This window comes from Puma concolor, chromosome C2 (genome assembly GCF_028749965.1).
Source record: "Puma concolor isolate L17-30 chromosome C2, mPumCon1.1.hap2, whole genome shotgun sequence".
Lineage (NCBI taxonomy): Eukaryota > Metazoa > Chordata > Mammalia > Carnivora > Felidae > Puma > Puma concolor.
In genome coordinates this window covers 52564388-52585375 of record NC_141675.1, presented here as the reverse complement: position 1 = coordinate 52585375, position 20988 = coordinate 52564388, and the positions used below count along the sequence as shown (strand labels likewise).

Sequence of the window (20988 nt, the reverse complement as noted above, 5' to 3'; positions counted from 1 at the left end):
TACTAGTAAAAAGACTGAGTGTTTAATCAAAATACTTCCAACAGCAAAAGTTCAGGACAAGACAAATTCACAGGTAAATTCTACTAAACATTCAAAGAAAATTTTAACACCTATCCTTCTCAAACTTTTCCAAAAAATTGAAGAGGAGGGAATATTTCCAAACTCATTCTGTAAGGCTAACATTAATGTGATACCAAAGACACCACAAGAAAGAAAATTACAGGCCAATCCCTGATGAACATAGATGCAAAAATCATCAACAAAATATTAGCAAATTCAATTAAACAATACATTAAAAGGATCATACACCTTGATCAATTGGAATTTATTCCAGAAATGCAAGGATGGTTCAACATCTGCAAATCACTGTTATACAAATATATTGATAAAATTAAAGATAAGATCACCTGATCATCTCAACAGTTGTGGAAACAGCATTTGACACAATTCAACATCCATTTCTGATAAAAATGCCCAACAAAGTGGGTAGAGATAGAACATACTACTACAACTTATAAAGGTCATATATGATAACCCCACAGCTAACATCCCATTCAATGGAGAAATGCTGAAAACTTGTCCTTTATGGTTAGGAACAAGATCAGGATGCCCCTTATTCAATATGGTGTTGGAAATCCTAGCAATTAGGCAAGAAAAAGGAATAAATGGCATCCAAATTGGAAGGTAAGTAAAATTGTCACTGTTTCTAAACAACATGATGTAAAAAAAACTTTAAGGACTCCACCAAAAAGCTGTTAGAACTAATAAATACTTTAAAGTTGCAGGGTACAAAAGTACAAAATCAATATGGAAAAATCTGCTGTGTTTTTATTCACAACATTCACTAACAATGAACTATCACAAAGAGAAATTAAGAAAACAATCTCCTTAACAACTGCATCAAAAACAAAACCTAGTAATAAATTTAACCAAAGAGAAAATGACCTATATACAGAAAACCATAAGACAATGATAAAAAAATTCAAACAAATGTAAAGATATTCTGTGCCTAATGAATTGGAAGAATTAATATTGTTAAAAGGTACATATTACACAAAGTAATGTATAGATTCAATGCAATCCCTATCAAAATTCCAATGACATATTCCACGGAAATAGAACAAACAATCCTAAAATTTGTATGAAATCACAAAAGATCCCAAGAGCCAAATCAATCCTGAGAAAGATGAACAAAACTGAAAGCATTATGCAACCTGATTTCAAACTATACTACAAACCTATAGTAATTAAAAGAGTATGGTATTGGCACAAAAATATAAACATGTATCAGTGGAACAGAATAGAAAGCCCATAAATAAACCCACACATGTTTGGTCAACGAATTTACAACTAAGGAAGCAAGAATACTCAACGTGGAAAAGACAGTCCCTTCATTAAATGGTACTGGAAAAACTGGACAGTCACATATGCAAAACATGTGCAAAACAATGAAACTGGACCACTATCTTATACCACACACTAAAATTAACTCAAAATGAAATAAAGACTTGAACATAAGACTTAAAATCATAAAATTCCTAGAAGAAAATGTAAATGGTGGTAAACTCTTTGACTTTATCTTTTTGTATTTGACTCAAGAAGCAATGGCAAGAAAAGCAGCAACAAACAAATGGAACTACATATGCACAGCAAAGAAAATCACTGACAAAAATAAAAAGGCAACCTACTGAATGGGAGAAGATACACATATTCAATAAGGGTTTAATATCAAAATATACAAAGAATTCATAAAACTCAATAAAAAAAAAATCTGATCGGAAAAACTGGCTGGAGATTGAATAGATATTTTTCCAAAGACGACAAACGATGGCCAACATGCACATGAAGAGATGCTCAATTATTGCTCATTATCAGGGAAATGCAAGTCAAAACCACAATGAGGTATCACCTCCCAACTATCAAAATGCCTATTGAACAAGGACAAGAAATAACAAGGGTTGGTGAGGATGTGGATAAAAGGGAATGCTTGTGCAATCCTGGTGAGAATGTAAGATGGTGTAGCCAGTAAACAGTGCAGAGGTTCCTCAAAATATTAAAAACAGAACCACCATAAAATCCAGCAATTTCACATCTGCATATTTTTCACAAGAAAACAAAGACAGTAATTCAAATAGATATATACATCCTATGTTCATTACATCACTTACAATGGCCAACATATGGAGAAAATCTAAATGTCCATTAATGAACAGATAAAACATGTGTGTGTCTATGTGTCTGTGTGTGTATATAGTGAATACTACTCAGCTTTAAAAAAGAATGAAATCTTGCCATTTATGACAACATGGGTGGATCTTGGGAATATTATACTAAGTAAAATAACTCAGAGGAAGATAAATATAGAAAGAAATATAAATATAAATATAGATAAATATAGAAAGAAATAATATGATTTCACTTATATCTGGAATCTAAAAAGCAAAATAAACAAACAAAACAAAGCTTATTGATACAGAGAACAGATTGGGTTACCAGAGGGAAGGGAGGTTGGAAATGGGCAAAAAGAGTGAAGGTCAAGAGGTACAAACCTCCACTTATAAAATAAGTAAGTCATGGGGATATAATGTACAGCATGGGGACTATAGTCAATAATACCGTCTTGCTGAGCTAACATAATGTTGTATCTCAATTATACTTACAAAAACAAACAAACAAACAAACAAACAAACCTCGTCAGGACCAGGAAAAAAAAGTTCCATTTCTCTGAAAGGAACTCTTTTCAAAGATAATGACACGAGAATGGCAAAAATAGAAAAAAGAAAAGCATGTAAATGCAAACACTGATCAAAAGATATCTGGCTTGGCTGTATTAATATTAGACAATGTTCACTGTACAGCAATAAAATAGCTGCAAACAAAGAGGGACATTATACAATGATGAAAGAGTCAATTCACCAAAAAGATTTAACAATCTTAAATGTATATACACCAACAACAAAAAAAACCCTCAAAAATACACAAGCAAAAACTGAATGGAAAAATAGACAAACCCAAAATTACAGTTCAAGACTTTTCTTCTAAAGAACAGCTTTGTAAGTTCACTGTTTTCAAGTGTCCAATTCACTGGTTTATACTGTATTCATGTTGTGTGTTAATCACCTCTACGTTCATCCATGCTGTAGCATTTATTATTAGTACTTCATTCTTTTTATTTTTATTTATTTTTTATTTTTTTTTAACGTTTATTTATTTTTGAGACAGAGAGAGACAGAGCATGAACGGGGGAGGGGCAGAGAGAGAGGGAGAACAGAATCGGAAGCAGGCTCCAGGCTCTGAGCCGTCAGCCCAGAGCCCGAAGCGGGGCTCGAACTCACGGACCACGAGATCGTGACCTGAGCTGAAGTCGGACGCTTAACCAACTGAGCCACGCAGGTGCCCCGACTTCATTCTTTTTATATTGCCAGATAATATACAATTACAGTTGAGCTTTAAACAACATGGATTTGAACTAATGGGTCCACTTATATAAAGGTATTTTAATTCCAGTTCCAGTATGTTACCTGTTAACATAGACTGTTATATTAGTTTCAGGTATATAATATAGTGATTCAACAATTCCATACATTACTCAGTGCTCATTAAGATAAGTGAACTCTTAATTCCCTTTGAATATCTCACCCATTTCCCCACCCCCACCTGCCAGTAACCACCTGTTTGTTGACTATAGTTAAGAGTTTCTTCTTTGGTTTGTCTATTTTTTCCTTTGTTTGTTTTGTTTTGTAAATTCCACATGAATGAAATCATATGGTATTTGTCTTTCTCTGACCTACTTCTCTCACTATTTTATCTAAATACCATTATATTTTCCAGCTCTTGCAAAGAATAAAACTCCATTCTTTTTAATGGTTAAATAATATTCCATTGTGTATATATACCACTTCTTTATCTATTCATCTACCGATGGACACTTGCGCTACTTCAATAATTTGGCTATTGTAAATAATGCTACAATTAACACAGGAGTGCATGTATCCTTTTGAGCTAGTGTTTTTATTTTCTTTGGGTAAATACCCAGTAGTGCGATTACTGGATTCCAGGGTTTTTCTATTTTTAATTTTTTGAAGGACCTCTATACTGTCTTCTACAGTGGCTGCACCAGTTTGCATTTCTACCAACAGTCCACAAGAGTTCCCTATCTCCACATCCTGTCAACCTATGTTATTTGTGTTTTTTATTTTTTTAAGTTCATTTATTTATTTTTGAGAGACAGAGAGAGCACACATGCACGAGGGAGGGGCAGAGAGAGAGGGAGAGAGACAGAATCCCAAGCAGGCTCCGCAATGTCAGCACAGAGCCTGACATGGGGCTCAAAATTATGAACCATGTGATCATGACCTGAACTGGAATCAAAAGTCAGACACCTACGTGCCCCCTGTTTTTTATTTTAAACATTCTGACAGATATGAGGTGATATTGTAGTTTTGATTCATATTTCCCTGATGATCAGTGATGTTGAGCACCTTTTCATGTGTCTGTTGGCGATCTGTATTATCTTCTTTGGAGGAATGTCCGTTCACGTCATCTGCCCATTTTGTAATTGGGATATTTGTTTTTTTAGTGTTGAGTTGTATAAGTTCTTTATATATTTCGGATACTAATTTTTTAATAGATATGTCACTTGCAAGTATCTTCTCCATTCAGTAGATCTGTCTTTTTGTCTTGTTGTTTGTTTCCTTTGTTGTGCAGAAGCTTTATTTTGTTGTAATGCCAATAGTTTATTTTTGCTTTCGTTTCCCTTGCCTCAGAAGACACATCAAGAAAGATGTTGTTACATCCAATGACAGAGAAATTATTGTCTGTGTTCTCTTCCAGGATTTCTATGGTGTCATGTCTCACATTTTGGTCCTTAATCCATTCTGAGTTTATTATTGTGTATGGACCAAGAAAGTGGTCCCATTAAATTCTTTTGCATATAGCTGTCCAGTTTTCCCAACACCATCTGTTAAAAAGACCTTTTTCCATTGCATACTCTTGCTTCCACTGTCAAAGATTAATAGACCATATAATTGTGGGTTTGTTTATATGCTTTCTACCCTGTTCCATTGATTTATGTGTCTACTTTTGTGTGAGTATCATACTTTTCTGATGACTACAACTTTGTAGTATAGCCTGAAATCTGGGATTGGGATACCTCCAATTTTGTTTCTCATTTTCAAGATTGCTTTGGCTGTTCAGGATCTTCTCTGGTTCCATACAAATTTTAGAACTGTTTCTTCTAGTTCTGTGAAAAATGCTGCTGGTATTTTGCGAGGGATTGCATTAAGTCTGTAGATTGCTTTGGGTAGTATGGATGTTTTAACAAAATGTGTTCTTATAATCCAGGAGCATGGAATACCTTTCCATTTCTTTGTGTCATCTTCAATTTCTTTTTTTTTATTATCGTTTTAAATGTTTATTTATTTTTGAGAGAGACAGAGACAGTGCAAGCTGGGGAGGGGCACAGAGAGAGGGAGACACAGAATCTGAAGCAGGCTCCAGGCTCCAAGCTGTCAGCACCGAGCCCAATGAGGGACTTGAACTCATGAACTGTGAGATCATGAACTGAGCTGAAGTTGGCCGCTTAACTGACTGAGCCACCCAGGAGCCCTTCAATTTCTTTCTTCAGCTTTTATAGTTTCCAAACCACAGGTCTCACCTCCCTGGCTGAGTTTATTCCTAGGAATTTTATTATTTTTGATGCAATTATAAATGGGATTGTTTTAATTTCTCTTTCTGCTATGTCCTTATTAGTGTATAGAAATGTAATGGATTTCTGTATATTGATTTTGTGTCTATACCTTGATTGTGATGAAAGTTAGATGACTGTATAACTGTCATATGACTGTCAAAACTCACAGACCTACATATCTAAGAAGTGAATTTTACTGCATGTAAATTATATCTCAATAAATCTGACATAAAGAAAAACCTAATATAGAAAAAAGACATACTTGAAAATTTCTAAAAACAGTTATCAATGGTAAATATTTAAGTCAGATATTGCTTCAACTTCTGAAGCACACATCTTGTGATATAACTTCAGTGTAATTTCTTGGGCTTACGTTAAGCCATGATAATTTTTCAAATTAACTTTGCAGATGCAAATTTACTGGACCTAACACTACTGATTGATGGATGACATTTAAAGATCTTCATTTAAAGAATAAATAATCAAATAATTACTGACCAATTTGAGTGACTGTGTATGTGTGTTTACACAAAAGCACTACTCTTATTTGTCTAGACAGCTTTGAAAGATGAAAACATTGTTCTTCTACTCGTATCTTTCATTCTTTTGGTTGAATGGATTTAACTTCTAAGTAGTCACAATATAAGTTGTAACTCGGCCTTATTCCAAATACACATTACTTCTCAAAATTCAGTATCTAACAGTTTCTTTTTCTAATGTAGAATGACCTCCTTTATCTTTCTCAAGAAAAAGAAGCTAAGACTCCAACATTACAACCAAACTGATTTCATGATCTACTTCCAGGTGGCCTGCCACAGGCTGGGATATCCACAGGGGCTAAAGGCTGCAATTTCAAAATCTTCTACAACAATTCAGAAAGAATTAAAACAGCAGCCTTCATTGTTATATTTCCCTAACTGCGCTTGCTGTGTTAGTGATCATCACATATGTAACAGCATTTAAAAAGTGCTTTGTGTTTATACCCACAAGGTCCAATCTCTGAGATTCATTCCAATCTTTCTGTAGTTATATGCAATCTCAAAAACCAAGGACAATATCCTTAGCACTAAATGAAAACATTAACCCCAACGACACCATCTGGAGTTTTTATTTTGGTATATACCTTCAATGTCTTGAAATCTAAGCCATGTTAACAACACTTACGTGAATGGAATGTATTACAACTTACTCTGCTTTAGTGGAAAAGGGCACCCCATAACTACATCATCCAAAAAGACATATGTTATTCCTATCATCTAACTATACATACTCCACTTACTAGGATATTAAGAACAGTTAAGCCAGCCTTTTAAAAATTGTCCTAAAATATCACATTAGGATATAAAAATAAATCATCATGCACATATCTATTTCCCAATCTTTGCTGTTTAATCAAAGGAAGTTAAACTTCTGCTGACCAATACTTATCTAATATGTCAAGCATATATTATGACTTCTACCAATCTGTTCTATTTTGGAGATGCCACTCCAATGCTCACTAGACTGGGAAGAAAGCCTATGAGAATTGAATAAATTAGATTTAAAAAATATACATATTGAACAGATTGCTTCTATTTGGATTACTGTCATTCATATCTGGGATACTCAAGGTGCTTTACAATGAGGTATAAATTAGAACTACAATGAGTACCTACAATCAACAGCATAGCTTTTAGGAGAACTGCTTGTTTTTAGGAAGAAAAGACTTGGATAAAACTCCGAGTTTATTCCCTCTGCATTTCTCTAACAATAGTGCAGATTTTTTAGCTTACAAAGCCATACATAGCCAAACTGAAGGCAAATACCAAAGCCTTCAGTAAAAGATCTCTATGGAATTGTATACTTAAGTCTAGTCATTTGCCCTATAACCATGTACCAAATCAACAGGGTAGATGGTACCAATTAAGATCCTGAAATAAATTAGATGAGGCATGAAGAGTCATCAATGAGAAATGGAATTTTAATCAGTATTCAAAATATAAATTCTAGAAGTGACATTCAGTTTTTTAAGCAACTGATGCTAAATGTTATTAACCATAATATGACTGATAACATTTAAAGTACAGAAAAAGATAATGGAAGTTATGTACACTTGGTAAAAAATGTTGCCTGAAGACTTTAATGGAGGTGATGTATGTATGTATGGATACACACGCACAATTAAACCAGGCATGGAGTATTTTCTTATTTTTATGACATCAAAAATTAAATTTTATCATCTTTAAATGCTTAAAAGCTGGATTTACTACCTAGAAACAACATCTAAAACCATCTCTACAAATATTTCCATACTTACTATAATCCAAGTAAATACAGTGTTGAATAAGATAGACAAAGATACATACAATCTGGCAATTTACAAAACTTTTAATTACAAAATTAAAAGCTCTTTATTCAGATTAGGTATAGACTATGAGTGCTAACTGCAGGGCTATTCTGACCCTCATGAGAAGCAGAGAATACTTCATGAAGGAACTGACATCTAAAGTGAGCCCAAAAAAATTGAATGGAACTGGCAAAAGACATGGAGGGAAAAAAAGAGGAAAAAAGAGAAAGGCTGAGAAAATAGCCTTTCAAAAGACATATAAGTAAGAAAAAAGTGGTAACTGAGAAACCAGTAATCATAAGTATCAATAAGTAAGTTTGTGTTGTTAATAAAACATACCATTTATTGAGATCCTACTCTATAGTACCAGCCTTCTTAACACCCACTGCTTCTAATATTTACAGCTTTTCATGATCATAATCCTCATTTTACGGAAGAATAAATTTAAGGCTTAAAGGGAATAACTTGCCTCGTCAGGGAAAAAACTTTAAATGACTTGAGATGGTTAAAAATTACTTGGTATCTTGTCCAGGGTGCCTTTCTGAGTTATCTCTGCCTTTCTGCTTTTCTTTGTCTATTTTTATTTATTTATTTTATTTATTTTTATTTTTTTTAATGTTTATTTATTTTTGAGACACAGAAAGAGACAGAACATGAGTGGGGAAGGAGCAGAGAGAAGGAGACACAGAATCTGAGGCAGGCTCCAGGCTCCAAGCTGTCAGCACAGAGCCCAACGCAGGACTTGAACTCACGAACCGTGAGATCATGACCTGAGCTGAAGTTGGCCACCCAGAGCCACCCAGGCGCCCCTTCTTTGTCTATTTTTAAATTTCAGAAATTACAGGTAATTGATAGCAATGCAAAGGATTATTTTCCAGAGATATGCAAATAAATTTTGTCCAGTAGAGTCATGACTGATTTCCATCCTGCATGTGAAGATTTTGAAGATTTTTTTTAGGTTTATTTATTTTGAGAGAGAGAGAGAGAGAGAAAGAGAGGGCGAGCATGTGTGCACATGAGAGGGTGAAGGGCAGAGAGAGAGAATCCCAAGCAGGCTCTGCACTATCAGCATGGCACTGTCACCACAGGGCTCTATGTAGGGCTCAACCGAGGGCTCAAACTCATGAACCATGAGATCGTGATCTGAGCTGAAATCAAGAGCTGGATGCTCAACCGACTGATCAACACAGGCACCCCCACCCAGCATATGGAAAAAGCCAGTTTTGACTCTATGAAACAATTTTGTGTCCCATATTCCTGGTGGCATAAATATGTGTTTGCTCTCTGGATTCTCCTTGAAACTAATGTAACGTTTTTATGGTTCCCTCATTAATTAATGAGTTGCAGAATACCTCCGGCATATGTTTACAAATATTTTTATAAGTCATGATTTTACCTTTTTAAAAAATTATTCTTTAATACCTCCAAAGCACAGAGTCAGAATTTGAAGTTGGCATGGATTCTGTATGGTTCCAAAGGCAAAGTTCCAACTCACTACTTTCCTCCTTTTATTCTTGAATATTTATGCTAACACAAATTTTTCTAATACCTCTTGTAAGGGTCTCACCAAATTTTTTATAGCTCATGTGCTGAAACATACTAAAAAGTCCAGCGTGAGGCTACTTTCAGTCTCTCACTTCTTCGCATAACTGTGATTCCTGAGTCTCCCGTGGAATGAAAAAGGAAAATAAAAATACCTTCTCTCATTCCAAGGCTTCTCACAGCTAGGCAATCACAAAAAGAAAGAATGAACCTACAATTCATGCCATTTAATGCTCTATCAGGCATAATTCAAGTCGAATCCCATTGGGCAAACTCTGGGATAATTAAAATGTACTGATATAATGAATAAGAGAAAGGTGGTGACTTGGGGGAGAACTTCTAAAACCCTTGCCTCCTGCTTTTGCTGATTATTCTTTTTGTTATGTTAGATTCCCTTTCTTGACCTTGTCTTTTTGAAAAAATTACAGATTGTTTCTGTTGAGCAAAACTAATACCTAGTGGCAAACCTACACAATAGAAATTGGATGGTAAGTTTTATTGCTGTAAAAAACACCCAACAACATAAAGGGCCACTGTTAAGGTATTCATTCAGTTCACATGGAAATTGTAAAAAATTTAATTTAAAAGGGAAGAAAAATCCAGTGCACACATTTATATAAAAATGTACTTGTTTACTTGCTTAACAAAATTGACAGTACGAAGCTTCCTTTGCATGTTACAATGACATGTGTTAAAGGTATACGCTTCTTTCGAACCAAACATTTACCCTTCGCCACTGGTGAAAGGCAACAAGATCTCTTTACAAAGTCTCGTCTTTTTCAATAAATTTTGCATGAAAACATGTTATACTGGCACAAAGTTGCCTGCTGTCACATTCGAAGTGTGATAAATGTTTAATGAAAACAACACCACACAGCTTGGTGTCAGACAACAGCTATCACACAGCCCTGCTTTGATCCAAACAGACACTTAAAAGGAGTTCTAAGCACGCTCTGCACCACAGAACTCTATAACCTATATGCAAATAGGGGTAAATTAGCATAAATGACTTCCTGCTGCATAAAGAAATAAGAGGTAAGGAAAAATATGACAGCCTCTAAGAGTATGTAACTGCTGTCAAAACTCAGAGTCCAAAGTTCCCAAATCACTTCCAACATCTTCTGCCAAGCACTAGGTAGGAAAAATCTCATCAACAGAAACTTAGTACATGAAACTCTACAACTGAAGACTCTGGAACATTGCCAGGTCAAAGCCATAACCAACGTATATCTATAAAGTGTGATTACTATGTAATACTAGATTTCTTAGATACACTGCTTGCAATACTTCTGGCTTTTTAAATATTGTTATCCCCATTTTACAGAAGAATAAATTAAGGCTCAAAATACCTTGTTCTATACGGAAAAAAATATAAATGATTTAAAATGAGTAAAAATTATTATTTCTGCAAGCTAATTTAACTTTCCCAGAATCTAAATACCTTATCATTCTTTTAAATGTATGGGTGTGTGTGTGTGTGTGTGTGTGTGTGTGTGTGTGTGTGTGTGTAATTCAGAATACATGTTCAAAGACAGTAATTTCTATGAACAAAAAGTATATGTTGCTTCTGTTGGTATGCTTTCTGTACTTCTAGTCTATAAAGACATACCAGAAATAGTTTCAATACAAGCAATGTAAATTGCATAGTAAACTTTTTAAAGAAAGATTTTATAAATAGGTAACATACAAGCTATATTTGAAGCCTGATTTCACTGCTGTCCCAGTGGCTTCTAATCTATTTTCAGAGAGATTTAAAGACAATTGATTTAGTGGGAGTCACTCTTCAATATAAGAAATTCTATTTAAACATATTCCCCTTCCATTACCCACCAAAAAGAACGTTTCAGTTGTTCAGGTATGGCTTTGTATGCTTGGATCAGGAAATACTTACCTCTCTTTAAAAGCACAAAGCTTCAGAAAGTTATATAAAGAAAGAAAAGAAAAAAAGTATAAACTCAAATGTTGGAGCAAAATATTCCAGAAGTTTTGATGGGCACATTTCTGAGACCATCCATTCATCCATCCACAGAAAAGGCAATAAGAGGATAACTGAAAACCTTTCATGGTATCACATCGTAAAGGAGAATACATTCAGGAATACCTAATCAGGTTACTGATGAATCCTAGATTACTCAAATTAAGAAAGCACTTTACTAGGCATAAATCCTGATGAAAAATAGACTTAAATCCAATCCATCCAAATCCTATTCTTAAGGATAGCACTAGGATTTAAAATATATAGGAGAATGTCACTGGTGGTAGTGACATATTTATTCACAACAAATTTTTCACAGAAGTCTATAAAAGCCAACTATACTTTATGGAGTTTGATCAAAATGTTGCTGAAAGACGCACAGTATGAATCCACAGAAGACTCAGATGGGGTGTATGATGTTCACAATCATCAGATCAAGCTGTAATTATGATATGCCATAATAAGTTTCGTATTTCTGATTTTTGACTCGCAGTAATAGTGTGCTTAACAATATAATGTTAAGTGTCCAATTTCAACTCAATAACTATTATCAATAAAATTTGTTTTCATATTGCAAAGACATGTCTCCATAAAGTAAATACAAATATCTAATGATATGATAAATATTTTAAGTTTTAAAAATTTGGGACAAAAGCTAATAATAATAAGAAAAAGCTATATCAATGTTTAAAGATAAAATATTCTTAAAAACTGAATTTTATAAATGTAAAACATTAAAAATTAACATCATTAAACCTTTTCGAAAAAATCTAAGACAAGGCTCAGTTGGTGTCTTTCTTAAATTAGTCTTTCACATAATATTATAAGGAAAAACACCTTTTAGTCCCTATAAACTCCCGATACCCTCCCAGCTTTTATTCAGCCTTCCTTATTCAGTAGATTAATAAAATGAATAGATCCATTTACAACAGTATAAGATATAGTCATTCAAATGTCCTAGGAATTCCAAGAACTATATTTAATTCACTGCTATATTTATAAAATTTTTTTTAGAATTATCTAATTCAGTATCTTTTTCCTCAAAAGTTTAATAAAAGACCTCTTCCTTATTATTAGGCTCATTAATTCCTTCTTGAGCATTCCTTTCTCTCCTACTTTTATTTTTCCCATAAAAAATTATAAAATCATAAAATCCTTTACCATTATTGTTCTTACTCTTCTTACTTTGTACTCTATAAGCATATGCTCTATGTTGTATCGATTTTCATATAAAACTGATATTTTCAAACTGGATTGATAAAAACAAAGATTGTTATGCATAAAGAAGCAGAAGTATGCAAGTTATTTTCTCTTATGTGAAGAAGCAGCTAGGTTATTTAGTATACTCTAAATATGTGTCACTGGTTGCACAACCACAACGAACTAATATAGAAGTCCTAATTATATGGTTTGTGAATTTTTTTCCTTTCTCTCCACCTAGGTTTTGTGTGTGTGTGTGTGTGTGTGTGTGTGTGTGTGTGTGCATGAGCGTGTGTGAAATCATTTGGCAAGAGACAGGTAACAAAATAATCACAGAAATAAATTTAATTAAGGGCTAGAAATTTTGCGTGTTTATTAAATATAATTAAATGTAATTCAAATTAATAGATGAAATGTTCTATTGTGGGAAAATAAGTAAGAGAGAGGGAGGGAGAAAAGAAGGAATCGATCTTTTACTAATGACAGATTTCTGACCTGATCAGAGAAAAATAAGGCACAGAAAATTCTTTCAGTTCTCTTTAGGTATTTTCTAGGGCAGTTTAAGCTATAGCATTAATTACTTAATCTCATTATATTCTCATCATCAGTGATTATGGATTACCAAGAAGTGAAGACAATGTACTCTGAAGAGGCAAGTTGCTGTTGTCAGTAAACTTGAATTAGAAGCCTAACTCTGCCATTTACTAGTTCTGTCATCACAAGTTTTCATCTATATGAAGGATAATAAAAGTACCTATTTCATGAGGTTATTATTGAAAACTAAGATAACACATGTCAATTGCTTAGCAAAATTCCTGATACTTAGAAAATATATTTAAAATGCTAGAGACTTAGGGGAGCCTGGGTGCCTTAGGCGGTTAAGCAACCGACTTTGGCTCAGGTCGTGATCTCATGGTTTGTGGATTCGAGCCCCCATTGGGCTGACAGCTCAGAGCCCGAACCCTGCTTCAGATTCTGTGTCTCTGTCTCTCTCTACCCTTCCCCCACTCATGCTCTCTCTCTCTCAAAAGAAATAAATAAACGTTAAAAAAAATTGTTTTAAGGTTAGACACTTATTATGTCCACTGTAGATAAAGCCTTTTGTTCATACCTCAGATAGACCTGATCGTATCATTACCCTACTTGCAACTTCATTGGCTTCTCACTGCCTTTAGAATTAACTTCAGACTTGGGGCGCCTGGGTGGTTCAGTCAGTTGAGTGTCTGACTTCGGCTTGGGTCATGGTCTCGCAGTTCATGAGTTTGAGCCCCACATCAGGCTCATTACTGTCAGCACAGAGCTCGCTTTGGATCCTCTGTCCCTCTCTTTCTGTCCCTCCCCCACTTGTGCTTTCTCTCTCTCAAAAATAGACATTAAAAAATTTAAAAAAAATAATTAACTCCAAACTTAACATAACTTATAAGGTACTCCAATAATCATCTCTCACCATTATTCCTCTTCAACTCTAAACTAAGCCTCATTAGACTTTAGTTCCTCAAACATGCCATACCCCCCTGCTTGCCTGTCTTTCACAGGAAGTTCATTTTGCACATACATTCTTTCTCATCTCTGAGATGAGTGTATACATCTCTGGTGTATAAACACCACTTCTTCTGAGAGATCTTCCCTCATATGGTAACTAGTCTGGATCAACCAGCTTATTGTTCATGGAAATATCTTGCAACCACAAGGTTGCAATGTTCATCCTCAAGACTGAGGATGAAAGCCAAGATGCTGAGACTGGCCTTTTGGAAGGGTAAAACGGCCCAGATCTGCTTACCTCTAAACTCTTTGTTATATTAGCAAGGTATGTGTTCATGGTTTAAGCTAGATGCTGACAAACTACAACCTGTGGGCCAAATCTAGCCAGTTGCCCATTTTTGTAAGCAAACTTTTATTGCAATACAGCCATATCATTCATTTAACATTATCTATGGGCTGCCTTCGTGTTAAAAGGACACGCTTCAGTAGTTGCAAAAGAGACATATGGCCTAAGAAGCCTAAGTTATTTGCCATCTAGCCCTTTACAAAAAATATGCTGTCCTTGGTTCAAGCTACTATTGGTTAGGTTTTGTTACTATGACCAAAAGCATCCTAACTCATACAATGTTTCCATAACTTCCTAGTGAAACATCCATCTGATTTCACTGTAATTACTTATACATCTTCACTTCTATCTATGCTTATTCTGCCATCTGCATGAACTCTCCAAGTAGGACTGGCCTACTATCATGTTCCTATTACCAACATACTACTTGACAAATAGAAGGCACGTAAATATTGTTGACTGAACAAGCAAACGAATTAATGAGTGTATATATCAAAAGCCAATCAATATTTATTAACAAGTAACATGTACATTAGGTACTCTAAATGATAAAAAAGAGATAAGATACATTCACTGCCCTGAATGGCTTAAAAAATCAGGTTTAGGAAATAAACATGTAAAAAAAAGAAATAAATTATTTCTGAAGCGAATCAGGTACATCTGTACATATATAAACACTACCATATTAAATGTGTACACTGACCTAAAAAAATTCTGATTTTAGATTATACCAAAAGGTAAGAATTTGGTGTCCTCAACACTGACCAGGAGAGAAAATATCCTGATATAACACCACTGTATATTATGGTCCACTAAAACCATGGAAATTACTGAATCAAGCTACTCACAGCTTTTTAACATCAGTTCCCAGAGCCCTTCAACTGACACCTATTGTGGATTTTTTTTTTAACATTTATTTATTTATTTTGAGAGAGAGCAAGGGGGAAGGGCAGAGAGAGAATCCAGTGCAGAGCTTGATGCGGGGCTCGAACTCATGAACCGCGAGATCATGACCTGAGCTGCAGTTGGATGCTTAACTGACTGAGCCACTCAGGCACCCTGACACCTCTTGCTTTGACCTTGCTCATTACCTTTGTTGAGATTTAAAAAATAATGATGAATACAACATTATTACCTTGTAGATCTATCATCCAGAATTCAGTCCTTTGAACATAATGAACACTGAGTCTAACCTGTAAAGCTAGCTGACCCAGATCTTCAAGATTGATGTTAACCATATGAGAATCTTTCCTGAAACCACCCAACCTCCCTTTTTTATCCATGAACTCAATTTTCTTACCTTTAACATCCCCAAAATAATGCTTTACATAATTTCAATTTTGTACAACTGTATAATTATTCTGGTGAGGTGGAAAGCAAAAATTTAATGAGTAGTAAAAATCATATTCAGTCTTCTCATAGCCATGTACTATCTAAAGTGTAAACCAAAAGGAAAACAAAATTAACGAAGAGCAAAGCAGTTCCTTGACTGACATAATTTATTCATCCTCAGTCAGTTGTCTTCCAGTCTTAGAAACCTATTCTGTGTCCTCCACATCTATCATCCTCCTGACTTTCTCCTTTTACCAACAGATTTCTCCCACATCCTCTGATCTTAATTACACTCTACCACTTGAGCTAACATAGCCTCCCTAGCCTTATGGCCAGATATCCAACCCTATCTCCTCTCCTATAATATTCAACAACCCTTAAAACTAGAAAAAGACAGAAGTTAGAATTTTGCAGGAGCACAACTGGTCTATGTGCATTCATGGTTGTGAGGTGATCAGGAAAAAGAAAGTCACATAATGTTACCTCTTCCAAAATCCACCACAAATTTATCATTTCAAGGAATCTGGCAGGTTTAAATAATATCACTAAATCTGAAAATAAGAAATTAACAGACAACTGTGAAAAAGAATGACATGAGTTCCACATTCTTTAATAAACTTAATTCCTCACAGAATCAAGATCTCAAGGAACTACATTCAAGACCCTGAAAAGTTCTTTAACACTGAAAACTGATCCATAAAGAAAAACACTTTTGTACTCAAGTATCACAGTGAATATACATGGGGCGTAGAAAGACTCACAAGGGGGGATAAATTCCAAGATGTTCTACTTCATATAATAAAAGACCCCAATGTCAGTTTTGAATAAAATAACAAACTACAATTTATACTATCAACCAAGATTTTCTTTCATTTTAACATCTTCTAATAAATAGTTATGAATGGATTCCAACCTCCAAATGTACAAAGCTAGAATAACTGGTTAATACCAACTCTGGAAAAAATAAATTCTGGGCCTCACACACATACACTCATTCTAATAAACACACACCTTAACAGTGACCAAGTCCCATTCTACATTGAAAGAGGCCTAACCAATAGTAACATGGTTATTAACATGGTTCTTTCCCTTTGTTTTACCTTTACCCTTTTCCCCTAACAGCTTTACAATAAATTAATAGACATTTTTAATCATGAGCTAGTCTTTAAATTTTAAATTCATATTCATGATAAGGAAATTGAATATAGAACTCTCCTAAAGAATTATGTAAATTTTCTTTATTGACATACTAAGCTTTGATAGTGCCATTTATTTTGTGCTTCTAAAGCTTGTTATGTAAGTATTAAATGAAAAAAGGAATACAAAGGAAGAACAGTAAAAATCTGAGATAACCATTTTGATTTTATCCTTTCTTCTTTATCTACAGTATTCTTCTATTTTATCCTTCTAAGAAAAACCTCAGAGAATGAAAATTCAGTTTGAATATTGCCATGGAATCACTGAGTCATCACTGCTTAAGATTTACTTCAACTTACCCACGTTTGATGTTGTGTAATTCCTTGTCCTTGCATTTATCCTTCTCTTTTTCTCTTTTCTCCTTATCTCTGCCTTTACGTCTTTCTCTATCCCGAGACCGACTACGGGTTCTTCGGTGACTGGACCTTTCACTGCTTCGACTATGAGAACGTGGACGAGGTCTTGACCTAGACCTATAATAAGTAGAGTTTATTACATTCATTTAGATTATATTTTATATTATAAAATACAAATACTCTTTAAAACTATCTGAAAGAAAAGGATTTAGTTTTAGCTATGGATTTAGTAACTAACTGTGAAGTAAGCATCTGTATAGGATTCTTTATGAATAAGTACACTCAATTAAAATGACATGAGGGAGGGGTGTCTGGGTGGTTTGGTCGGTTAAGCAGGTTAAAGCATCTGATTCTTGATTTTGGCTCAGGACACAATTTCATAGCTCATGGGATGGAGCCCCATGCTGATAGCACTGAGCCTGCTTAGGATTCTCTCTCACTGCTGTTGTTTAACTTAGTGTTCGAAGTGCTAGCATCAGCAATCGACAACAAAAGGAGATCAAAGGCATCAAAATTGGCAAAAATGAAGTTAAGCTTTGACTTTTTGCAGATGACGTGATATTATACATAAAAAACCCGAAAGACTCCACCGAAAGTCTGCTAGAACTGATACAAGAATTCAGCAAAGTCGCAGGATACAAAATCAATGTACAGAAATCAGTTGCATTCTTATACACTAATAATGAAGCAACAGAAAGACAAATAAAGAAACTGATCCCATTCACAACTGCACCAAGAATCATAAAATACCTAGGAATAAACCTAACCAAAGATGTAAAAGATCTATATGCTGAAAACTATAGAAAGCTTATAAAGGAAACTGAAGAAGATATAAAGAAATGGAAAAACATTCTGTGCTCATGGATTGGAAGAATAAATATTATTAAAATGTCAATACTACCAAAGCAATCTACACATTCAGTGCAATCCCAATCAAAATTGCACCAGCATTCTTCTCGAAGCTAGCACAACCAATCCTAAAATTTGTATGGAACCACAAAAGACCCCGAATAGCCAAAGTAATATTGAAGAAGACCAAAGCGGGAGGCATCACAATCCCAGACTTTAGCCTCTACTACAAAGCTGTAATCATCAAGACAGCATGGAATAGAATAGAGAATCCAGAACTGGACCCATAAAAGTATGGCCAACTAATCTTTGACAAAGCAGGAAAGAATATCCAATGGAAAAAAGAGTCTCTTTAACAAATGGTGCTGGGAGAACTGGACAGCAACATGCAGAAGAATGAAACTAGACCACTTTCTTACATCATTCACAAAAATAAACTCAAAATGGATAAAGGATCTGAATGTGAGACAGGAAACCATCAAAACCCTAGAGGAGAAAGCAGGAAAAAACCTCTCTGACCTCAGCCGCAGCAAATTCTTACTTGACACATCCCCAAAGGCAAGGGAATTAAAAGCAAAAATGAACTTGGGACCTCGTGAAGATAAAAAGCTTCTGCACTGCAAAGGAAACAATCAACAAAACTAAAAGGCAAACAACAGAATGGGAAAAGATATTTGCAAATGACATATCGGACAAAGGGCTAGTATCCAAAATCTATAAAGAACTCACCAAACTCCACACCCAAAAAACAAATAATCCAGTAAAGAAATGGGCAGAAGTCATGAATAGACACTTCTCTAAAGAAGACATCCAGATGACCAACAGACACATGAAAAGATGCTCAATGTCACTCCTCACCGGGGAAATACAAATCAAAACCTCACGCCAGTCAGAGTGGCTAAAATGAACAAATCAGGAGACTATAGATAGATGCTGGCGAGGATGTGGAGAAACGGGAACCCTCTTGCACTGTTGGTGGGAATGCAAACTGGTGCAGCCGCTCTGGAAAACAGTGTGGAGGTTCCTCAAAAAAATTAAAAGTAGACCTACCCTGTGACCCAGCAGTAGCACTGCTAGGAATTTACCCAAGGGATACAGGAGTGCTGATGCATAGGGGCATTGGACCCCAATGTTTATAGCAGCACTTTCAACAATAGCCAAATTATGGAAAGAGCCTAAATGTCCATCAACTGACGAGTGGATAAAGAAATTGTGGTTTATATACACAATGGAATACTACATGGCAATGAGAAAGAATGAAATATGGCCTTTGTAGCAACGTGGATGGAACTGGACAGTGTGATGCTAAGTGAAATGAGTCATACAGAGAAAGACAGATACCATATATTTTCACTCTTATGTGGATCCTGAGAAACTTAACAGAAACCCATGGGGGAGGGGAAGGGAAAAAAAAAGGTTAGAGAGGGAGGAAGCCAAAACATAATCAGGATATATTATGTTTTCTCTTAAACAGGAAAATAATGTTTTCTCTTAAAAACTGAGAACAAACTGAGGGTTGATGGGGGGTGCCCATGTAGGGCAGCTAAAACTCCAATAAAAAACGTTAGGATTTCCAGCCAGAAAAACCAATAGAAAGACTCAGGGCAACCATCGCAAAAGGAAAATGAAAGGGGAATCCTGAAAGACTGAGAGGAGGAAGCCACAAATTCTAGATGTATATACTCTACTCAAATCTTGGGCTAAACCCTACATTTTGCAAATGAGGGAACAACTCCAAATAGCTAAGGGTAAAAGAACTAAAAATTTCAAATGCCCCCAGAGAGACAGGATTTTTGCAATTTTAATTCAACTAAATTTCATGCTAAAACAAACAAGTAAACAAAAAATCAGTATTTTTTGAAGAATATAGCAGAATCCAGACTTTTCAAAATATGACACTCACCATGTCCAGGATAAAATTACTAGATAATATAACAAAGCATGAAAAATGTGATCCAATCTGAAAAGAAAAGATAGTCAATAGAGATTAACCCTGAGATGAGCCAAATGTTAGCAACAGCACAAGGATTTTAAAAAAGCATAACTATGCTTGCAATAAATACAGAAATCTCAGCAGGAAAACTAGAAAATGAAAAAAAAGTAATTCTATAACTAAAATTCTATAACTAAAAAATATAATATCTGAAATTTAAATTATGCTGAATAAGATTAAAGTCTACTAATTAGTAATAACAGAGGAAAGAATCTGTATACCTGGAAATAAATCAATCAAAACTACCCAAATTAAAGAACTAAGAGAAAAAAAAAAAAAAAAAAAAAAAAGACCGTCAATAAGAAAAACAGATCCTCCAGGATCTCCATGACAATATCCAAATGTCTAACATGGTTAAACACAGGAGAGAAAATAATAAAATAAAGAACAATTTATTTTTGTGGTGGCTATAATATCCCCAAGTTTAGTGAAAAACAAGTTATCAGATCCTAGAAGTTTAGTGAACCCCAAGATAAATATAGATATCATGACTATTGACGAAACCAATGAAAACCAAAAGTAAAGAGAAATCTTGAAAGTATTCAGAAAAAAAACTGACACAACACATACAGGAAGGAGAGCAATGATAGTCGTTACTGCTGGCTTCTCATCAGATTCAGTGGAGACCAGAAGACAGTAGAACAAAGTTCTTAGTTAACATAGTGAAAGAAAACAACATTCAAACCAGAATTTCATATTTA

The 20988-nt window shown here is 34.7% G+C and overlaps 1 protein-coding gene across 1 annotated transcript in view; it reads right to left on the bottom strand.

Moving 5' to 3' along the window:
* The window catches only part of RSRC1 (arginine and serine rich coiled-coil 1), a 422099-nt gene that overhangs the window by 291066 nt on the left and 110045 nt on the right, over window positions 1–20988 (bottom strand). Inside the window, exon 4 of the mRNA XM_086674595.1 lies at window positions 17389–17562. Within this exon, the coding sequence (XP_086530721.1) occupies window positions 17389–17562 (174 nt within the window). The remainder of the gene's footprint in view (window positions 1–17388; window positions 17563–20988) is intronic.